Source organism: Harmonia axyridis, chromosome 3 (assembly GCF_914767665.1).
Source record: "Harmonia axyridis chromosome 3, icHarAxyr1.1, whole genome shotgun sequence".
In the NCBI taxonomy this organism is placed as follows: domain Eukaryota; kingdom Metazoa; phylum Arthropoda; class Insecta; order Coleoptera; family Coccinellidae; genus Harmonia; species Harmonia axyridis.
The window spans coordinates 60,792,545-60,814,437 of NC_059503.1; the positions used below are offsets into that span (position 1 = coordinate 60,792,545).

General features: G+C 35.4%; 1 protein-coding gene across 5 annotated transcripts in view; it reads left to right on the forward strand.

Moving 5' to 3' along the window:
* The window catches only part of LOC123675051, a 167,064-nt gene that overhangs the window by 105,917 nt on the left and 39,254 nt on the right, over positions 1 to 21,893 (forward strand). For 4 of the 5 annotated variants that reach the window (XM_045610286.1, XM_045610287.1, XM_045610288.1 and 1 more), the window contains exons 3-4: positions 5,511 to 5,624; positions 7,234 to 7,300. In XM_045610286.1, the coding sequence (XP_045466242.1) occupies positions 5,511 to 5,624; positions 7,234 to 7,300 (181 nt within the window). The remainder of the gene's footprint in view (positions 1 to 5,510; positions 5,625 to 7,233; positions 7,301 to 21,893) is intronic. The other variant, XM_045610290.1, reaches the window with a different exon arrangement.

Sequence of the window (21,893 nt, forward strand, 5' to 3'; positions counted from 1 at the left end):
TATACATAATTATTTATGTTTCATTTTGTCCTCAAGAAGAATATCATGATTTATTTGAACCTGATAACGTCGGTAACAATTCTTCTCCAAAATATTCCGAAAACTTCTAAACTCAAACATTCTTCTCATTTTGCTTTATTTCATTCACAATTTTCAAATTTTAGAAATGGAGGAACTTCAAGATATCGGCCTATCTTTAAAGAATATAGTATATGAATTTATTATCTCTTCAATTGATTGCCCTACAAACTAGCATCTTTAAATTCGAATTGTTAGGATTAATTTATATCTTACTTTTGAAGAATTCATTTTTTTTTCAAACCAGTTATGGTGAGAGAAGTCTGAGTACTTATTTCCTCACAGAAAAGTATTTGTGTTACAGATTGACGCATAAAATGGAATGAAATTCTCGTGTTTTTTTTTCAACCGATATGGTCTTATAACCATCACACAGTTGGAGAGCGACTATTATCAACTATCAAGCCGCAGTCCTAAGTGTGGCCATCCCCACTTCGCCAATAAAAGAGAACACTCTTTTATTCGATATCGTCTTTGGACCATGAGTATTCTCTTCTAAGAACGCTGAATATCATAGCTTTCTGGATGTATTCCGAATCATTCACAAAGGGCAAAAAAATGAATAAACAAATATCGAAAAATGAAAAAATCTTCCATCGTAAGGAACTTGTGATGTACCCAGCTAGGGTAGGTTCGGTCAATCGTTATGCAGTTGAAGGAATGGTTAATTAATACTCTCCAGACTCATCAAAGGGTATTTATTTCTTACTCCATACTGTACTGATCACAGATGAAAACTCACATGATGTAATTCAAGAATGTGAGCATCAAATGAATGAATTACAGACTACTACTGAATAAGATCATTATTACTACTTTTTGTATCGAGCGACATGATATATATTTACTATTCATATTGTATATTCACAACAACCTTGCGAGTTGATAAAAACAACACGATCGACAAGGGTTAACATAGTAAATATATTTATATTTTAAGATGGTGTTTAGTTATACGGACCTTGTCGTCTCAAGTATGAAAATATATGAAAATATGATAAATCAAAGTTAAAATTATAAAGGCATCACATAAGAAGGAAGCATATTGCACAATGTGGAAAACCTTAAGAAGAAGGCCTCACAATGTGCATTTAACAAGATCATAAGACATGTCATAGCAGCACTATCTTACGTAAACCACCAACAGATAAGAGTCAACCATAAAAAAGAAATCATTAATTGTGAAGGGTGTTCTTTTAAGAGCTATAGAACTTTAAATTGCAATAAAACAACGATGGATTATTCGATTGACATGAATTTTATTTATCTGCAAGGTAATCTTGTGGCATTACATCTTAAATATGACTTCTGGCATATGACCACCACGGCTGGCTCGGATGTAGTCCAATCTGGACGTCCAATTTTCGATGACTTTTTCCAACATTTGTGGCCGTATATCGGCAATAACACGGCGAATGTTGTCTTCCAAATGGTCAAGGGTTTGTGGCTTATCCGCATAGACCAATGACTTTACATAGCCCCACAGAAATTAGTCTAGCGGTGTTAAATCACACGATCTTGGAGGCCAATTCACAGGTCTAAAAGGTGAAATTAGGCGGTCACCAAACGTGTCTTTCGGTAAATCGATTCTGGATAACGTTCCGGCCATCATAGTTTTTGAAGAAGTACGGACCAATGATTCCACCAGCCCAAAAAGCGCACCAAACAGTCAGTTTTTCTGGATGTAACGCTGTTTCGACACTAACTTGAGGATTGGCTTCACTCCAAATGCGGCAGTTTTGTTTGTTGACGTAGCCATTCAACCAGAAGTGCGCTTCATCGCTAAACAAAATAAAATGGACGTAGTGCGCGATACGTATTCCGTACAGAACCATTATTTTCGAAATAAAATTGCACTATTTGCAAGCGTTGTTCAGGCGTGAGTCTATTCATGATGAATTGCCAAACCAAACTGAGAATAAATCACTTGACAACTGTTAAATCGATCTCCATCTTGAACAGTATTGGCAACTTAAAGTTATATACCTAGAAAAAAACACCCTATACATGCAGAAAACCTGACAGAAAGGATTAAAGGGCACTCAAATAATGAAAAGAAAAGGCAATCCCGGTCAGGAAGGCAGACAATAGCTCACATCTATCCAAAAGTGGAAAATGCATACAAGGGATGTCAAGCTTAACCAGAGAGCAACTGAAAAAATTGGAAACAAAACGAGGCGAATGTCATGAGGCAGTAAGGCCCATCTCAGTGCGAAACTGCTAGCGAAAGTTCTCCGGTGACAGATTGTCGACAATAAATAGGAGTAAGTTAGCTCCTTCCGGATAGCGAAGAAGTAGTGACACCCTAAGATATGAGTTTCAGTTTGTTATGCATTAGAGATGCTCTGTTTCCTACACGCAATCCGAGGTCAAGAGGGTTTCTCAATACGATTTATGAGCCGTTAAATTTCCATCTTCGAACAGATCGTTCCACAACAGGGGCGGTTGCGCTTCCGCTACATATACTATGTGATTTATCACAGGCGTCCTTTTTTACACCTTCGCGATTTAGTTTCTTTTCATTTACAATAATTTTACAATCTACTTCAACTTCCTACTCAGACAGCTGAATATGCAGTGAACTACATGTCAACAAGCAGAATAGAGCTTTTGTGGCTCCTATTGAGTGATGCAAAATTGTTAAGAGTTAATACCACCACGTAACATTCTCGTGGTAATAAATGCCCAGAGGAGGACGGACAAAAATAATATGCGGTAAAGACAGAACAATTGGATAAGAAGTTAGGAATATTAAAATAATTCCAACTTTTGTCGAAAGTATATATGGATTTTCCAAATCAAAATTTTTAAATCATTAAATTACAAGGAAAATGAAAATATTTCACATATCTCAGTTGGTTTCATACATAATATTAAGATTCGAAAAAAGTAAATGATATGATTCATAGTTAAGTAGAAAAAATTTGGAAATTGAGTGACGGTAGTGCTATTGATTCACAGACGAAATAAGGATGAAATGAACATATATTTATTATTATTTATCTATTATCGAATTGAATCATTGAAATCAGGAAGAAAAATAATAGATCGAAGATAGTGAGAGAAACATTGGAAAGTGGAGAAGCATATTCGGAGAAATTGTCTATGTTCGGGTGTTTTTTTAAAGCTATAGAACTTTAAATTGCACTAAAACAACGATGGATAATTCCATTGATATTAATTTTATTTATTCGCAAGATAATCTTGTGGCATTACATTTTAAATATGATTTTTGGCATATGACCGCCACGGCTGGCTTGGATGTAGTCCAAACTGGACGTCCAATTTTCGATGACTTTTTCCAACATTTGTGGTCGTATATCGGCAATAACACGGCGAATGTTGTCTTCCAAATGGTCAAGAGTTTGTGGCTTATCCGCATAGACCAATGACTTCACATAGCCCCACAGAAAGTAGTCTAGCGGTGTTAAATCACAAGACCTTGGAGGCCAATTCACAGGTCCAAAACGTGGAATTAGGCGGTCACCAAACGTGTCTTTCAATAAATCGATTGTCTTGTTGGAACCAGAGCTCCTAGACATCATGGTTGTTCAATTCAGGAATGAAAAAGTCAGTAATCATGGTTATAGAGCCATGATTACTGACTTTTTCATTCCTCGATCACCATTGACTGTAACGTTCTGGCCATCATCGTTTTTGAAGAAGTACGGACCAATGATTCCACCAGCCCATAAAGCGCACCAAACATTCAGTTTTTTTGGATGTAACGGTGTTTCGACATACACTTGAGGATAAGCTTCACTCCAAATGCTGCAGTTCTGTTTGTTGACGTAGCCATTCAACCAGAAGTGCGCTTCATCGCTAAACAAAATAAAATGGACGTAGTGCGCGATACGTATTCCGCACAGAACCATTATTTTCGAAATGAAATTGCACTATTTGCAAGCGTTGTTCAGGCGTGAGTCTATTCATGATGAATTGCCGAACCAAACTGAGAATTAATCACTTGACAGCTGTTAAATCGGTGGCCATCTTGAACAGTAATGCCAACTTAAAGTTATATACCTCGAAAACAAAAACACCCGTTACTAAAATTCAAATTAGCAGGGATGTCGCCTAGGGCGCCAAATTCAAGAGGCGGAATTTCAGGCTCTGTTAATGAAAATCTCATGTGTAGAAGTACCGAATGTAAAGCGTAATTCAGTCAGAAACAACAGAAGGAATTCTGACAAATTTGATACCATCAAAGTTGCCGCATTATGCATTACACTCATAAATATCTCAGATGACGTGTAATCCTCCTCATAGCACATAATTGTTTACTGTTATTGACGCTGAAATTTATGCATTCACCATCAGGCATGTCAGTGTTCTCTTTGATGAAGTATCCGACTTTTATTGCGTATATGTTTCAGGAATTATTTTTGTTTTCAACTCTCCAATCAAAATGTTGACTTTCTCGAAGAATGCAAAATATTGGAGAAACGATTTCATTCCATACCGCCATCAATTATAACATTTTTCAATCCTTTAATGTATGCACAAAGTGATTATTGTAAAATTCAGACTTTTCAATTTGCCTTTGGATTTGAAGACATCGCTGTACCTGGAATCACTGGAATCCATGCATTTTTTGACTTGATTCAGGGATTTTTTCTTCTCTGTCTCCAAGCAAAGGTGGTATATTTTAAATAGAATGTTCCTTCACTGACTGTCGAGTCACTAAGTGACACGATATGAAATAGCAACTCACTAAGACATATAGCTGAAGATGCCACACTTACAGGCACCACAGGCTATTCTACGTCATCATATCAGAGAAAATTTTTAATTTTAAATTCACCACATCGTTGATAACATGGTATGAGATTCTTCACAATATAAATGTTTACAGCAAGCTGCTTCGAACAAGAGAATTTGATTTGTCAGCTTCAACCTATCAGTTGACAAGAAAAACAAAGAATTTCTCAAAAATACATTATGCAGAATTATATTGGGTTATCGTTTTCAACATCTTGGAAAAGAAAAACCCGAAATACTTAATCAAAAAAGCATATTGATCATGACTATAACAAAAATACACTACAATGTTATAATCTATATTTTAGTGTTGAAATGGTAATATATGTAACAGATAAGACACATTGTGCACAGAAATATCTAGAATCGTGTCTCAAGTTTGACAGTGCTCTCATCATATTGATTTCATGTAATTATAATTTTTCTAGATGAAATTAAATATAGATATTTTTATATTTAGAGTACTGAACTCAAAGACAGAATTCTTTAGATATTTTATGCCGATGAATTTTTATAGTCAATCATCAATTCATTTATCAATAATAGTCATTTAATGTGGTTTCAAGTGAAGCGATAGGTCTTCTAAATTCAATAAAGGGCTATTGGTCATTTTACATGCCTCGATAAGAAGACCAGTAAATATGTCTCTTAGATGTAGCAAATATTTCCAGAATCTTTGATGACATGTCGAGAAGGTCTTCGCGGAACCCCAAAATGGCGACCCAGAGTTGGAAAAACATCAGAGCTGTGATGGCATACTATCATACCCTTCGAAAAATCAAGAGGTCAACATTCATTATCAGAAAAATGGTTATTCGATGTTGACTGTTCTTCTAATTCTTGATCTGATCTTGAAGTCTACGATATTTCAACTATAATTAGATGAATTTTAGAAGTTCTGTCCACTATCTCTCATTTAACGCCAGTTTCAAGCCATTTAACAGTAGTGATGAAATTCGGGATTTTTTTTGAGGAAATATTTATTTATCTCCGTCTTCACTCAAATCTTGAATAAAAGTAAAATATTCCTTTGGCGAATCCTTAAAAATATAATAAGATGAAAGACAATATCAGAGTATTTATCACGCTCAATACTGCTTGCAATTTTCAAAAGATTTAATGATAAAATTAACATATAAATTAACTTTTATGACCAACCAATTAGAGTCTAATAGAGTATCCCACTGAGATTAAGAAATTTCGAACGCAGCAAGGGGAGAACTATTGACAATATTTCCTCATCAATGGTTCAATTAGGATTTGAGTAGCAACCCAAACGAAATGATGAAAAAATTCAGTCTTAAATTGCTTGAAACAGCGTATAGAGTTGTATTTTGCATGACTATAGAGTTGCTTCAAAGGTAGTTATCGATTTTTTGACTATATGTTAGTATTTTTTCATAGAAATTATAATTTTCTGTTAGTTTTATACAGAGAATAAGTTTTTGGATAGACCACTCTGAAACATTCTTCCCCTACCTACTCTCTACATTTCAACAATATATAGGTATAGGTATATATAGTTTTGTAATATTGTTTAGGTGGTTCATAACAGAGAGAATGATAGAATACAAAAACTTCCGAGAATAGCTTTCACAATTCAAGAAAATGATAAGAGGAATTATAAAATGTTACCAGAACTTTGTTGATACATTGATTTGTCTTGTAAATAACTTGAATAGCTCAAATCAAAACCTCTAGAAAGTTGAATTTATGAATGTAGTAATTTCCTAGTTTTTCTCCTTAACTCGAACATTCCTCAAACCAATGTTATTATAATTATCCCCTCTAGAAATTTGTACTATTTATTCATTGAGGAAGTTGTTCAATTCATTCGTTATGGAATTATAAGAATTGGCATGAAAATCATTTCGCTCAAAAAAAGTCATGTAAAAAGTTTGAACTGAAAATAACCTCTTGAATTGTAATCTTAATGAATCAATTTGATATATGAAAGTCTAAACGATAGACTACAATGGCAAAGAACACTTTTGTTCGTCAATGCATTCCTCAAATGAATTAAAACTGATTTTCAAACTTCCAATAAATATCAAATACAATTTTAGTCATCCTTACATTGAAATTCAATTGAATCCACAGGATTTTTTCTCTGTTCCACAAGTCATAAGCTTTTCTATAGTTTCGAATTTCTGTTGGATATCTGTAAACTAGTGTATATATTCATAGACTGAACATTATGCAAAATACAACTGAAAATGTTGATTTCTCACGAGGTTTTTGACATTTGTCTAGCTTCACCTCTTCTTAATCTACTGAACTTTCATCTTATCGATGTTGTAAATAACAGTGAAGATGGTGTTGTGGTTTTACTGCATTTTGGAATGTATGATCTTTTGGACATAATTCAAATATATTTTTTATTTTTTTTTACAGAACGAAATCGAACCAACGATGGATGAAACTTCGAACTACTGTACAAATTTCTTCTGCTATCCAAAAAGTAAGTACTTATTCTCTTCAGGATATACATCAATATTCCTTATCATCATATCATCAGAAATACTCATATACATATAAGTTGATGAAAAGAAGCACAATATGTTATTGTGAATATGATAAAAGTATATAGTTTTTGAATAGTTTTGTTAAGTTCGATTTTTCAATGAGTAGGATCAAGAATCAACAGTTGATTTCATAAAATAGTAGGCGTACAACATTGCTTCCGCTATTTTTTTTCTCCAAAATTCAAAGGTTTTATTTTAAAAACTGGTTATAAATTTATAATTTTAAGTATTGTCCATCGCAGGCCATTATTTTCTCCCATCTTTTGGAAGCGTACGAATTCCGAATTTTTGAAGCGATCCACGAATCAACCCAATTTTTTACTTCTTCATAAGACCAGAAGTGCTGGTCAGCCAGGTTGTGTGCCATTGATCGAAACATGTATAGTCCGAGGGAGCAACGTCTAGAAAATACGGCGGTGTGGGTAGGACTTCCAATTTCAACGTTTCCAAGTATGTCTTGATCACTTTCGCAACATGGGATCATTCTGTAAAATCACTTTATCATGTCTCTCGTTGTATTGCGACCTTTTGTGTTTCAATATTCGGCTCGAACGCATTAATTGCAATCAATAACGATCGCCTGTGAGTTTTAGTCGGTTTTAACTACTTATAATACACTATGTTTAGCTGATACCACCAAATACTGAACATGATCTTGGAACTAGAATATTCGGTTTGGATATGAAAGCATGGCCGGGAAATCTCCATGATTTGAGCTTGAGATTATCATAATGAACCCATTTTTCGTCTCCAGTCACAATGCGATTCAGAAATCCCTTCCGTCTTTGCCTTGCAAGCAACTGGTCATAGGCAACACCGTTCAATATCTCTCGACTTCAACTCGTACAACACTCAATTTCCTTGTTTCAGAATCATTCCCATGACGTTCAGGTGTTTCGAAATGGCTTGTTGCATCACTCCGAATGATCCTGCCAATTTTTATTGCGTTTGACACGAGTCATGATCAAGAATTGCCTCCAATTCTGCATCTTCCTAAACCTTTTCTCATCTACCGCCATGCTGGTCTTCTACTTCGAAATCACCGTTCTTGAAGCATTGAAGTCACTCTAGTCGCGTTCTTTCACTAACAGCGGCCTCACTGTAGGTATTTTAGAGTATTCGATGAGCCTCATCCGCAGATTACTTCATATTAGAGCAGAGAATCAATACCTCTGGCAAATGACAAGAATTTGGCTCGTAAGCTGACATGTTTAATCGAGAATAACTTAATGATGCAGACATAAATCGACTAATATTTTGATGGCGTTATGTTCACAAATACCTTATCTTATTGTATGGGATCTACGATCTATTTATTTCGACTACCACATAAATCGACTAATATTTTGATGGCGTTATGTTCACAAATACCTTATCTTATTGTATGGGATCTACGATCTATTTATTTCGACTACCACTACACCCGTCTATTGCAAAACGGCGGAAACTAAGTTGTACACCTGATCGAACTTCTTTAGATGGTTATTAATTGAATGATAACACTTGTGGTCATCTCGTCAGGACAATTTTCAATATCTACGTTATTTTAAAACGCCACGAATTCACCCTAGTCTCGCTTTACTTCAATAACAGTTGAAAAAGGATGGACATCCAGATAATGAATTAATCATTGAACACCAGGTAAACCAATGATGACTTTAAAAATCTGGGAGGAATTTAATTCCCAAAAAATTGGACCTGAATTACAAAATACACATTAATTTATATAACACACCAATGTGTATATTGCAGTGGTATGAATAGTGAACTATTGATATGATGTTTGAATAAATGAGAATTACGAATCCCAAGTCTTCTTCTTTTTATTGTTGTAGGCTCTCACAATTATTTATCTCATAAGATCTTGAAATCCAGGACTCTTTCCATTTTTTAGGTGATCAACCCATAATTTCCTGATTTCCGAGATTCCATCTCGTGCGATTCTCGCTATTCTGTTATGCTTCATTGTTCCCACGTGCCGTTCCAGGGCCTTTTGTACTTCCATCCCCATTTTACTGTATCGCACACTTCATATTCACCGCTTATTGCCGAATTGCGAATATTATATCTCATTGTAGATTTGAATATTCTTCTAAGTTATCTCATATTGGCTGTTTTCAGAATTTATTGTTATCATCTCTCGTCCCTATTGTGTATGTCATGTGGGTCGAATGCATGCTTATAGACTATAGCTTTTGCGTAATTTGTCTTTCTATATTACTTCCGCTGAGCTCCCTGAAGTTCTTTTCTCTTTTATTTACTTGACTTACTTCTCGTACTATGCCATGGTTTGCGCATATCTCGACACCTTTTTGTCTTGCTCTAATAGTTTTTCGTCTACCTCTAGCTTACATCTTGAAGTCTCCTTGTCTTTTCGATATACACACATCGTCAAGAGTCTTAACCGCCCAAGTTAATCATGAAATAATCAATATATGTTCTGGAAATAAGATGAATATTTTCCTCTATTTCAACTGCAATATATTTTATGAAAAATCTTTGTTTGTTACTCTTTGCTTCATGTAAAATGGGACAAAATATGAAAAATGGGAAGAAATCTGAATTTATCGATTGGATTCATGTCTGATGAGTTGCTGGCCAGTTCATTATCTGGATATTGTTCTCTTGAAGAATGTTTTGAACCCTTCGTGTGCCAGACGGTGGGGCGTTATCATCCTGATAAATGAAAGAGGAAAGATGATTAGTTCAATGATGTTTTCTATGTAGATGGCACCAGTCATTAGGTAGGTTTCGGCATTGTAGTAAAAGTCAGTCTTGGTGGTATCTTGCTCATTGCCGTCGGATAGCTCTATGTCCAGTGATAGCCGAAGTAAAGGTCTTCTTGCCCATAAATTTGAGGAGTCAACCTTTTCCTTATGGTACTGGTTGAGACTACCCGTCTATAGGTCTTCTAAAAAATTATTTCGAAGAGCTGTCACTATTGGATTATATATTTGGGATATATAAAATACAGAGTATTCACTAATACACAGATGATGATAATAATCGTTTATTCTCAAGACACTCTAAGTCTAACTCTATCTCAAAAGCAAGTACAGTTCACAAGGCAGAACGGAAGGACTTGACAGAAGGCAGGTTGGAAAGGACTGTCACTCTAAAGTTTTGTCCCTGACGTTCGCTCTCGACCATCGAGGGTTCATTCTTATTTTCTCTCTCTCGATGGCCCTCGATGGCCTCGCCACGCGCAGACTCGTAGCGCCACCGCACGACATGCAATAACACTATCAAGTGTAGGGTTGGTTGTCTCTCTCGTAATCTGTTCGGATGAAGTAATATTCTAACACTCCCTCCCTTCATCGAACTACAACCAGCATTCTCCACTCCAAGTCTAATCTATAAACAGAACTCAATTAGTTTATACTCTAGTCTCTAGAAATACTCTGAAAACAAAAATTCAATGAGTTAGTATTAAATCATTAGTTTTTGAGCCATATGTCTTCTAAGTCCAGATTTCTCTCTATGTAGTAGGTCGTCATTTATTACCTCTAAATGATCATCAAATACTTTTAGTTTGGGACTACCATCTTTCTTGGTGCAGTCTCCAGCGGATTTTTTATCACACCAGACTGTTGTAGGAAACATCAGTTTTCCTATCACAAATCTAAGTACCTTGTCAAGAATTATTAATTCTTGATAGGCATTATTCATGGTTAGGTATTCGGCTCTACAAGTGGACAATGTGACATAGGTTTGATTATGGCTTCTCCAAGCTATTACATCTTAAAACAATCTAATAACATACCTTTCAGTTGATGACAAGTCGGTATGGTCTCTGAATGTTGCATCGGTAAATGCCTCTAAGTATTAAGTTTGAGTGGTGAATTTAAGACTTAAATTCACAGTACCTTTCAAATACCTGAAGATTCTCTTTACACCTTTCCAATCAGCTTCGGTCGGCTTCATTTGTTTTCTCGTTAAATAGTTAACAGCAAACGTAGTGTCTACCATTTGATGGATACATTAAGCTACCAATCGCTTCTCTATAAGGAACTCTTTTCATCTCTATAAGGAACTCTTTTCATCTCTAGTTTATCTGAGTCATCTTGTAACTTCTCTGATTGATTTCTCCTAATCCTATTTTCAATCTGTCTGGTTACCATAGGAGTATTTTGAGCATTGCAGTCATTCATATTTAATCTATCTAATATATTCATGGTATAATTTGATTGATTGATTTATATACCTCTCTTCTCGGTTTCTCTTTATATTTATATCATTTCTCCTCCATGTATATAAACAAGGTCCATGTATATCATTCTCTGAACCAAGTTTCTAGATCTCTTCAGTGAATCTCTTATTACATCTCTTTGGACTTATCTTCAGTCCATATAGGGCTTTCCGGAGTTTATATACATAAGATCGTTTGATCTCATTGTCAATGTCTATTTCATCAAGAATCACCATATAGATCTCCTCTATAGTGCCATTTAAGAAGGCAGGTTTTTACTTCTGATTGACAAGCATGTAAATCATACTTATTGATTATTGCAAATGTAGCTCTAATTACTGGAAGTCTAATGTCATAGATATTTTTGACCTTAAAGCCTCGTATGACTAATCTTACTTTGTATCGTATAAGACCATTTGCCTCTAATTTTCTCTCGAATACCATTTCGAGTCTATAATATTTGCTCGTTTTCCAGATATTTGAAAATTCCTTTTATTTACCAAAATCCAAACCTTATTTTGTATCATGGAATCAATTTTTTCTTTTTATAGCTTTCTTCCATAAGTGGCCTTCTCTAGAATTTATAGCTTCCTTGAATTTTATCGGTTCTCTATTTAATGAAGAAATAAGACAAAGCCTCACATCTTCTTCTTTATTGGTTTTCTCGTATTTACCTAAAATAATAATATTAATAGCTGATCTTTATTGATAACTAGTTATCCAAAGGCAATGGACCGAGGTCGTTCAGCCCAATTTCTAAAATATTATTCTCTGAGTAATTAAGAAACCTTGCATAGCTTACGTCCTTTACGATTTTCTTTAAGTGTAGCAGGGTATTGGCCTTTTGATCGGCAGTTCCCTTATTTTGGCTCTTTCGAGTTTTTCATCCAATCCCAGTCGATTATATTTTCCTGGGTCTGTAATTTTTCTTTAGTGTCATCAAGTTGTTTATTTCTATAAACATCTTTGTAGGCAAGTTTCTTGTTAAATCTCACATGTAGCTCGAGCTTGAATGCCACGTCAAGTATCCTGTAGCGGTATAACCCACTAGGACAGCTTTCAGGGCACATTATCCAAATTTCAAGCTGGGTTTTGGAATCTTAATGTATGCGAACATCGCAATACATAATAATACTTACAAATACTTCCAATACATCCAAAATCTCTCAATTTGATCAAAGTGGCATTTTGCATTTGGTGCAAACTTTGTCAACGGTGTTTGATATCTGATAGACTTGTGTGTTCTGTTGTACACATCTATAGATGCATCAATACCAATCTCCCACATACTCTTAGGTAGTCTGGAATCAAAAATGTATGTACGAACCTTCTTTTGGATCGTCAAGTTAAACCTCTCCCTCATTCTCTATATTTTCTCTACTCAGTACTTCTGGGAATTTCCTTTCGGTAAATCTGTACCTTAATCTGACCTGATATAATATACCTTCTCATTTTTCTCCAACAAGTTTCTTGTTGATATTAAGAATTTCTCTAATGCTTCAGCCAACTCATCTTCTTTTTTAATGAATATGCTTTAGCAAGTCTCCAATAGTCTTCTATGTAGACATTAATGAATTTTTACTGACCTGAATGAGATGGTGGTTTAATAAGTCCCATCGTGTCAGTGTGTGTCAACTGGTTGTTTCTCAGCTCTCATTCTGTCTCTTTAAAGTGTAATTTCTCCATTGTCGATATGATACATACTTCACGTTCTAAGTTCTGGATTGATTCCAAGTTATCGATCTAAATTACCTCTCTACTGATATGACTGCAATCCCAATTTTTCTTGTTGCTCAGATTGTGTTTCATCTGTTTTGTCAGTTGAAACTTGTGAACTTTCTCTTTAGTTGAAACGATGAGATTATATTACTTCTCCCTCCCAATCGCAGATTCTGGTTCTCCCTCCGAACCTAATAACTCGTTATTGGAATGTGTCTGCGATTGCAAGCTCACCTCATCTTCTTCGCTTATCGTTGCTCGACTCTCTAAACCAATCTCATGATTAATCTTATTGTAAACACTTAGGATTTGGAATTGTCCTCTAAAACAATTTCATTATTGACCTCATTATAAACTCTTAGGACCTGTTCTCTAAAACAAATTCATTATTAATCTTATTGTAAACTCTTAGGACTTGGACATCTAAGGAAATATTGAACCCAGAGTCTGCGAGTTTACGTAAGGGAAGTAAATTCTCAGGAATCTCTTTCTCTGCAAATATGTTTTGCAATTTCTTAGTATTCTCATTTCTAGAATCTAAATATAAGATTAACTCACCCTTACTATCGATTACAATGACTGCTATCTCGTTTTATTCGCTCTCTATACTCATATTTTGACATCTCTCAAAGTTTCTCAAGTCAGACAATCATTTACGATATAGTCTGTTGCTACAGAATCTGCAAAGAAGTTAATGATTGGATCAAGTTTACCTGTTTTAGTTTCTCTATGCTTTATACTTCCAACCCTTCTTGCCTTGGAGCGACCCTCTTTGTTGAATCTCTTACTCTCTCCCATTCTCCTCTGGTTTACATGACTCCGTCTCTTAGTGTTGAGACGTGGCTTGTTCATCCTACTTCTACTCGATCCTCTAAATTGAACGTTTCGTTCGTGCCACCATTGTTAATTCAATCCTCTTACTTGATTGTCCCACAACCGAAACAGAATCACTTACTTACTCTGTTGCACAAATTGAAATCAGTTGACCAGTGTCTCTCTTTGTTACAACGGAAGCATTTTAATTTATGTACCCGTTGAAATTTTGGAGTCTCCTCTTCAATTTCAGACCTCTTCTCAACCTCTAATCTCTCTGATCTTGTCTAAATTACCTTCTTGGTTTGGGGTCTGTCTCCTGGTCAGATCTGCATCTCGTAACTCGGATATGACTGGTAATACAGCCTGATAAAGTGCAGATCTTATCTTTTTGAGCAGTTTGCTCAATCACACCTCGAAAGCTTCATACTCTCATACTATTGAGTCGAATCTTTCACAGAAATCATCGACCGATTCGTATTTCTCCATTTTAATGGAGTACAAGTGAGCTCTTACCTGAAGTGTGAGTGTCGCATTTGACTTGCACTTCCTGGAGAACCTCAAACCTCTACTTACTTCAACAGGGTCTCGGATATTGAAAGTTTTCTTTTAATAATTCTCCTCAATTCTGTTTATGATAATATCTCATACTCAACTACTTCTCTTGGATTTGTTGGCCTTTGAAAAAGTTTGGTTAGTCGTACTTGGCTCTATGACGTCCAACAAATCGTTTGTCAAAAAGCTCTGATCATAGACTGTCCATCCAGATCTTAAAATTTGAATTCTGCTCTGTAACATGGATTAATTTTAAATACCTGGGTTTTCTAGTACTCTAGAATTTTAACCCTAAAAATTTAATAAAAAATATTCTCATAACTCTAGTTACCTCTGTAACATGAATAAATTTTTATATACCTGGGTTTTCTCGTACTCTAGAATTTTAACCCCAAAAATTTATTCAAAAATATTCTCATAACTCTAATTACCTCTGTAACATGAATAAATTTTTATATACCTGGGTTTTCTCGTACTCTAGAATTTTAACCCAAAAATTTAATCAAAAATATTCTCATAACTCTAATTACCTCTGCAACATGAATAAATTTTTATATACCTGGGTTTTCTCGCACTCTAATCTCTAATATTCTCTACTCTACTCTACTCTATTGTCGACAATTTCTACTCTCTCAAATCTCTAATATCTCAAAAGGGGGTTTTGTGTAATGACTCTAAAATTTCTCTAGAATTTCTCATCTAGTCTCTTACGTATCACTCGTTGATACTGCTCTAGTCAGCTAAAATCAAGGAAATGGGCAATTATTAATTGCATGAAAAACTTACATTGGTTTTGACAATTCTCTCTTTCCTCGTAATGCATGAAACCTATATCTTCTGCACTTACGGAAATGGTGGAATCGCTATGATAATCCACCAATGGTTTTCCTTGATTTCCTTTGGCTGCCATCTATTTCAGGATTTATGAAACAAAATATTTATATTATGTATTCTAAGATTTTTGTGCATTATATGCTCTCTTAGTACATCTACTACCAGGTATAAGATATAAAATTTTGTTTCGTGCTTCTGAATTGCCTCAGACGCACAGCAATCTGATACAATTCGAAACGGAATTATCAAGTTTTCAAGTATCACCACCTCGTACCTGTAAACCTTACTACAAAGCGGTATCACGCACTGCAATGAAAACCTGTTGAGTTAGGTATGGTCATTTTACAAATACGGGATGAATACTTGAATCCTATAATATCCCTAGCTTACAAACAAACAACACAGCACAGCAAGCATTGTATGAAAGAAGCCCTGAAATAATAGTTATCACTAATCTTACCATACTGCAGTTTTTGTAGTTTAGTGAAATAAATAATTCCCCAAATTTTTTCATCAATATATATAGTCTCAAAATATCTCCATCTCTGGATTATGTTTATGGAATGTGAAACATCCAATTTTACATGCTCCAAGCAATGTACGTAGAATCTTCAAATCTACATACTCCAATACTCTAGGTGTGGTATGTAAATTTTATAAAATTATCCAATCTAAAACAGAAAGTATGTTAGCACAATTTCTAAAGTTTACATAATCTCAGGCTCTGAAAGGTTTAAATAAACACTCTAAAATTTCCTCATGTAAACCTCTCGAATGATGTATGTACATCTCTCACATTATGACTCTGAAAAACTCTAAATTCACATTATATAATTTTCTCATATGATGAATGTGGAATCTCTAGATTCACAAATCAATTTGATACAATGAGTATGCAGAATCTACATCTGCATAATCTAAATCTATAAAACATGTGCATATTAAAAAATCTCATTTCTCTAATCTGAATCTCTATCATCTAAATCTATAAAACATGTGTATAGTAAAATATCTCATTTCTCTAATCTGAATCATCTAAATCTATAAATCATGTGTATAGCAAAATATCTCGTTTCTCTAAACATCAACTGTCAATAACCGTTAAGAATCAAAGTTGATTCCTTGTCTAATAGATAGGTAAACACATTAACCAAATATAGTATATACTGTATAACAGGAATTCTCTATTTCAGGAATGAATATGAAATAAATCATTTCCATTCACCGAACTAACTAAAATATCTCTAGCCTCATAATTAAGTTGAAATTCAACTTACCTCAATGTTTTTCTCGTTGTTTACACAACATATTTTCAGAATAAGTGTTTACCTTGTTGCGCAGTTTAAAGCGTGCTGGTTCCATAACCTATTGGATTATATATTTGGGATATATAAAATACAGAGTATTCACTAATACACAGATGATGATAATAATCGTTTATTCTCAAGACACTCTAAGTCTAACTCTATCTCAAAAGCAAGTACAGTTCACAAGGCAGAACGGAAGGACTTGACAGAAGGCAGGTTGGAAAGGACTGTCACTCTAAAGTTTTGTCCCTGACGTTCGCTCTCGACCATCGAGGGTCCATTTTTGTTTTCTCTCTCTCGATGGCCCTCGATGGCCTCGCCACGCGCAGACTCGTAGCGCCACCGCATGACATGCAATAACACTATCAAGTGTAGGGTTGGTTGTCTCTCTCGTAATCTGTTCGGATGAAGTAATATTCTAACAGTCACAGATACCGTTCGATTATTTCAAGTAAAATTTGCCATATAATGGTCTTCCCTTGCAGATGTTACTCTGGTTCGACCAGGCACGTGTCTCCGGGTAACGCTGTCGGTTTCCAGGAAGAAGGCCATTATGTTTGGAAGTCCGTGAAATATTCAAACTTAGCGCAATATGGTGGATCGACACAAAATTTCTTGATGAAGGACTACTATTTTTGCCCGGTCATCCTGTGAAATTGAATGTTCCGCCATTTTTCACGGAATATTCTCAATATTACAACTCTCGTTATTCTCAGCACTCTTACAGATAATCGGATTCAATTTCTTGTTGACGTAGTCGACATGCTGACACTACTTAAGATGTTTATCGATATAAATGCCAAGAGTTCTGGAGTAGGAATCAATATCTATTGGCTGCTCCGATACGTTGGAATTGATGGGAAGAGCAATCTCAGACCTGGTGGTTGGGTACACAACACACTCTGTTTTGGAGACAGAGGCGATTTTCACGGCACCAAGCCTCTGCTTTACCCATTGCTCTACTGATATCATCCGGCAGCCACGTTACACTGTCAGAGGTCAGGAGCAAATTTATGTCATCAGCATAGATGAAAGGAGACACACCGTCAGTTGACAACAATTCAGATTGGTCATTTATTTAAATTAACAATAGTAGCGGTCCCCGGATTCTACTCTGAGGAACCCCTTTTTTTATCAGTGCTGGTGACGATAAATAAGTCACACCATCAACTCTCATTGGAACCTTTCTGCGACATGTTCTTCAGATATGAGTTAACAAGTCTGAGTTGTTCATTATGAATCCCACATTTTTCCAACTTTCTTAACAGGATTGAATGTTCCACTGAGTCAAATGCTTTCGAAAAATCAACGAATAATCCAGTCGGAATATCACCACACTTCAAAGCCACTATGATCGCCTTAGTGAAGCTGTAAATGGCTGTTTCGGTACTTTTTGATTTGAAAAAACCATGCTGATTGCTACTCAGGCTTCCAAACTCAAGGAAAAATTTCAGAAATCTCTCCGCAAGAATTTTCTCAAAAATCTTAGCAAAATACATGTCTCTATTTTCGGTTCTTAATTCTTATGAGATGTATGTAAGTAAATTTTGGAGTCACATTTGGCCCAGCTATCCTTAAACATGACCTTGCAACAGATATGTAAGCCAATTAAACAAGGAATCAGTATCGCGCAACATTTATATTCATATAAATTATTCGCAAGATTGAATTCAACTGAAATATTCCTTGAAATGGTAGTAAAGGGTGTTTTAATATCTAAAAATACATTCTTCTTCTAAATGATTTACGTATCTTGAGCATACAATCTATAACTGATTTCGAACTCAATCCATCAGATGACGCTAGATGCATAACTTTTTGCACCTGAGAATCACTTCAATTTCCTGAGTAGTAAAATCCTCAAATATCTCACATATAAGGATCATGTCGTTTCATAAATTAAACTTCCTTCGACCTTCACTGAAGTAGGAACGTTCTAACGTAAACTTTCCGGTCCCTGAAAACTTCTACAGTTCATCATAACCGAGGAACGGAGGAACTTACAACTCAACTCTGCATCTTTCCAAACATCATCTTTGACAAAAAAGTATAATTTAGCCGGTTGTGATATTAATAAGTCTGATGGTCACGAATGGATAAAGAGAGAATGGTGAACTGCCGAACCAATTAATTTATTGCAGAGAGTCTAATGACAGTAAAACCGGTTAAAAATTTTGCAGATAGATTCAAGATTCATGAGTGGTTAATCCAATATACTGTTTAGGGGGATGGTAATGGTTATAAAATTGGCCACTTAACAAGAGTAAAATATGTATTGTATTTCCAATAGACCTACAAAATAATGAAAACAAATAATATAGTTTGGTAAATTACCAAAATGGAAGGAAAATATACTAACTGGTGAAAAAACTGCAACACCCAGAAGAATCTGTTCAAATTTTATGATTTTTTTTTTTTGGTAAAACATAGATGGTATAGCATGGAGTAAAGGATTGAAAATTATCTAGACATTTCCCAACACGTCCCGGCATTGATGTAATAAGATGGTCTATTTCTTCTTGAGGGATACTATCCCAAACTACCTGTACTTCATGTCTCAGAACCTTTTTCGTTCTTTCTTAGTTGAACTGTTGAATTTTCTGACAAGAATTGCTATTTTATAATAGACTTTCTAGTGTTTATGTCGTTGTTACTTTTAATTTTATTCATTCTCTGTGCTTGAACTTCATTTCATTTCTATTCGAAAATACTGCTCCACAAAAATTGAGAAAGTTCAGATATAATAATATTGTTCTGAAAGTAAACATTTTTTTCACCAACATTTCGAATATTACACATTGTCTTGTACATTTCTTTATAAGTGTCCAGTGAAATTTTATTTTTATTACAAAATCAGTTTACCCAAAAAAAAAATTAGTTCAGTAAAGAGTATGGCCTCCTCGAATATCAACGACAGTTTGTCAACGCCTTTGCATGTTTTGGATCAAATTATTGAAGTAGTTTTGATCAATTCCTCTCTGAAGTTGAGGTAAAAGCCGTCTGAGTTCTTGAAGCATATATGTGGAAGTGGTTGATGAGAATCCAAAGCTCTTTGTAACTGATCCTAAGTATGTTCAATGGAATTGAGATCTCACGACCGAGTGGGCAGGGCCAAATACGGAATACCTTGGACTCCAGAGCAGGGCCGCCGCCAGGAACGGCAAACCGGAAATTTTGCGGGGTGCCAAATTCTAGGGGCGCAAAGTTAGTTAATAAAACAAGACAAACTTTTTGACACAAAAATGTTTTATCAGAGGTAATATTATGAAATTTCCAAGAGAAATTTTTTTTTTCATTCAAATATAGGCGCTCTCAACTATTATAGTTACGAAAATACAAATAGGTACTAAAATGCAACTGTAAGAACTACGTTGTCTTTTTACTATAGATATACAGAGCGTCGTATTTCCAACAAACCAGGACGTTTTTCGAAGAAATCGGCAAAACGACCTTGATTAATTTGACAAGGTGATTTTGAGTTGAACAAGACGATTTCATATGAAATTGAAAAAATGCCTGATATGAATAACAGAGGCTCGTTCAGAAAAAATTAAGGGATATAAGGCAAAGAAGGGCGGGATGATATTATTCTGCCGTGCACCAAAATGTCTGGCGGCAGCCCTGCTCCAGAGCTTCATTGACAATAGTTCTTGTCATTACAAGAATAAAACACAAAACAAGTCAAAAATAAATACATCAATAATAACGGAAACAGAATGTACCCATTACAAACTGCTTCCAATCAACAAAAATTCAGAGACAGGGTGCGGTTCTGAGTCTCTTAATAAATTGAATATTTGGTTCTTGGAAAATCGCGAAATTTTTAATGGGGCGAATATTATTAGGAAGGCTGTTGTACTGTCTTATATTGTGGATTTTTGTCAAAAAATTGCATTAACTTGCATTAGTACAAACCAGGCAGTGTGAGCAATTCATTCTTCCTAAAGAAGCCTCTGCAGGATTTTTTTAAGCTAATCCAAATATTGCCATTTTCTACAATTTGAAAACTGGTTCCGCATGTTTACTACCTCCTCATAAAATCAATCCATATAACAGGACGGACTGAAAGCGTAATAAACAGCTATAAGAAAGGATTTCGAAGAGTCAGTTCCCTATACCCTTAATGCATAATTCGCTGATCTGAGGCTGACAATTACATTCTACGTGTGAGGCTGCCAACTTAGCTGTGAGTCGGGAGTTAGGCTCAAAAACTTGGTCTGTCTCGTGAATTTCCCAGGGGAAAAAACAGACATGTCGACAGATCGAAAACGGCAATGAGAAAACAAAATGCGGTTGGTCTTTGTAATATTGATCGGCAAATTATGAGCTAAACACCACTCATCCCTTGAGAAAATGATATTTTGGGTAAGAATCTTCAATGAATCTAAAGATTTGGCCCTTATCAAGACATTAGTAAAGAGTGTTTTTTTTAGAGCTATAGAACTTTAAATTGCGATAAAACAACGATGGATTATTCGATTGACATGAATTTTATTTATCCGCAAGATAATCTTGTGGCATTACATTCTAAATATGACTTCTGGCAAATGAGCGCCACGGCTGGCTCGGATGTAGTCCAATCTGGACGTCCAATTTTCGATGACTTTTTCCAACATTTGTGGCCGTATATCGGCAATAACACGGCGAATGTTGTCTTCCAAATGGTCAAGGGTTTGTGGCTTATCCGCATAGACCAATGACTTTTTATAGCCCCACAGAAAGTAGTCTAGCGGTCTTAAATCACAAGATACAAAACGTGAAATTAGGCGGTCACAAAACGTGTCTTCCAATAAATCGATTGTGGCACGAGCTGTGTGACATGTTGCGCCGTCTTGTTGGAACCAGAGCTTCTGGACATCGCGGTTGTTCAATTCAGGAATGAAAAAGTTAGTAATCATGGCTCTATACCGATCACCATCGACTGTAACGTTCTGGCTATCATCGTTTTTGAAGAAGTACGGACCAATAATTCCACCAGCCCATAAAGCGCACCAAACAGTAAGTTTTTCTGGATGTAACGGTGTGTCGACATACACTTGAGGATTAGCTTCACTCCAACTGCGGCAGTTTTGTTTGTTGACGTAGCCATTCCACCAGAAGTGCGCTTCATCG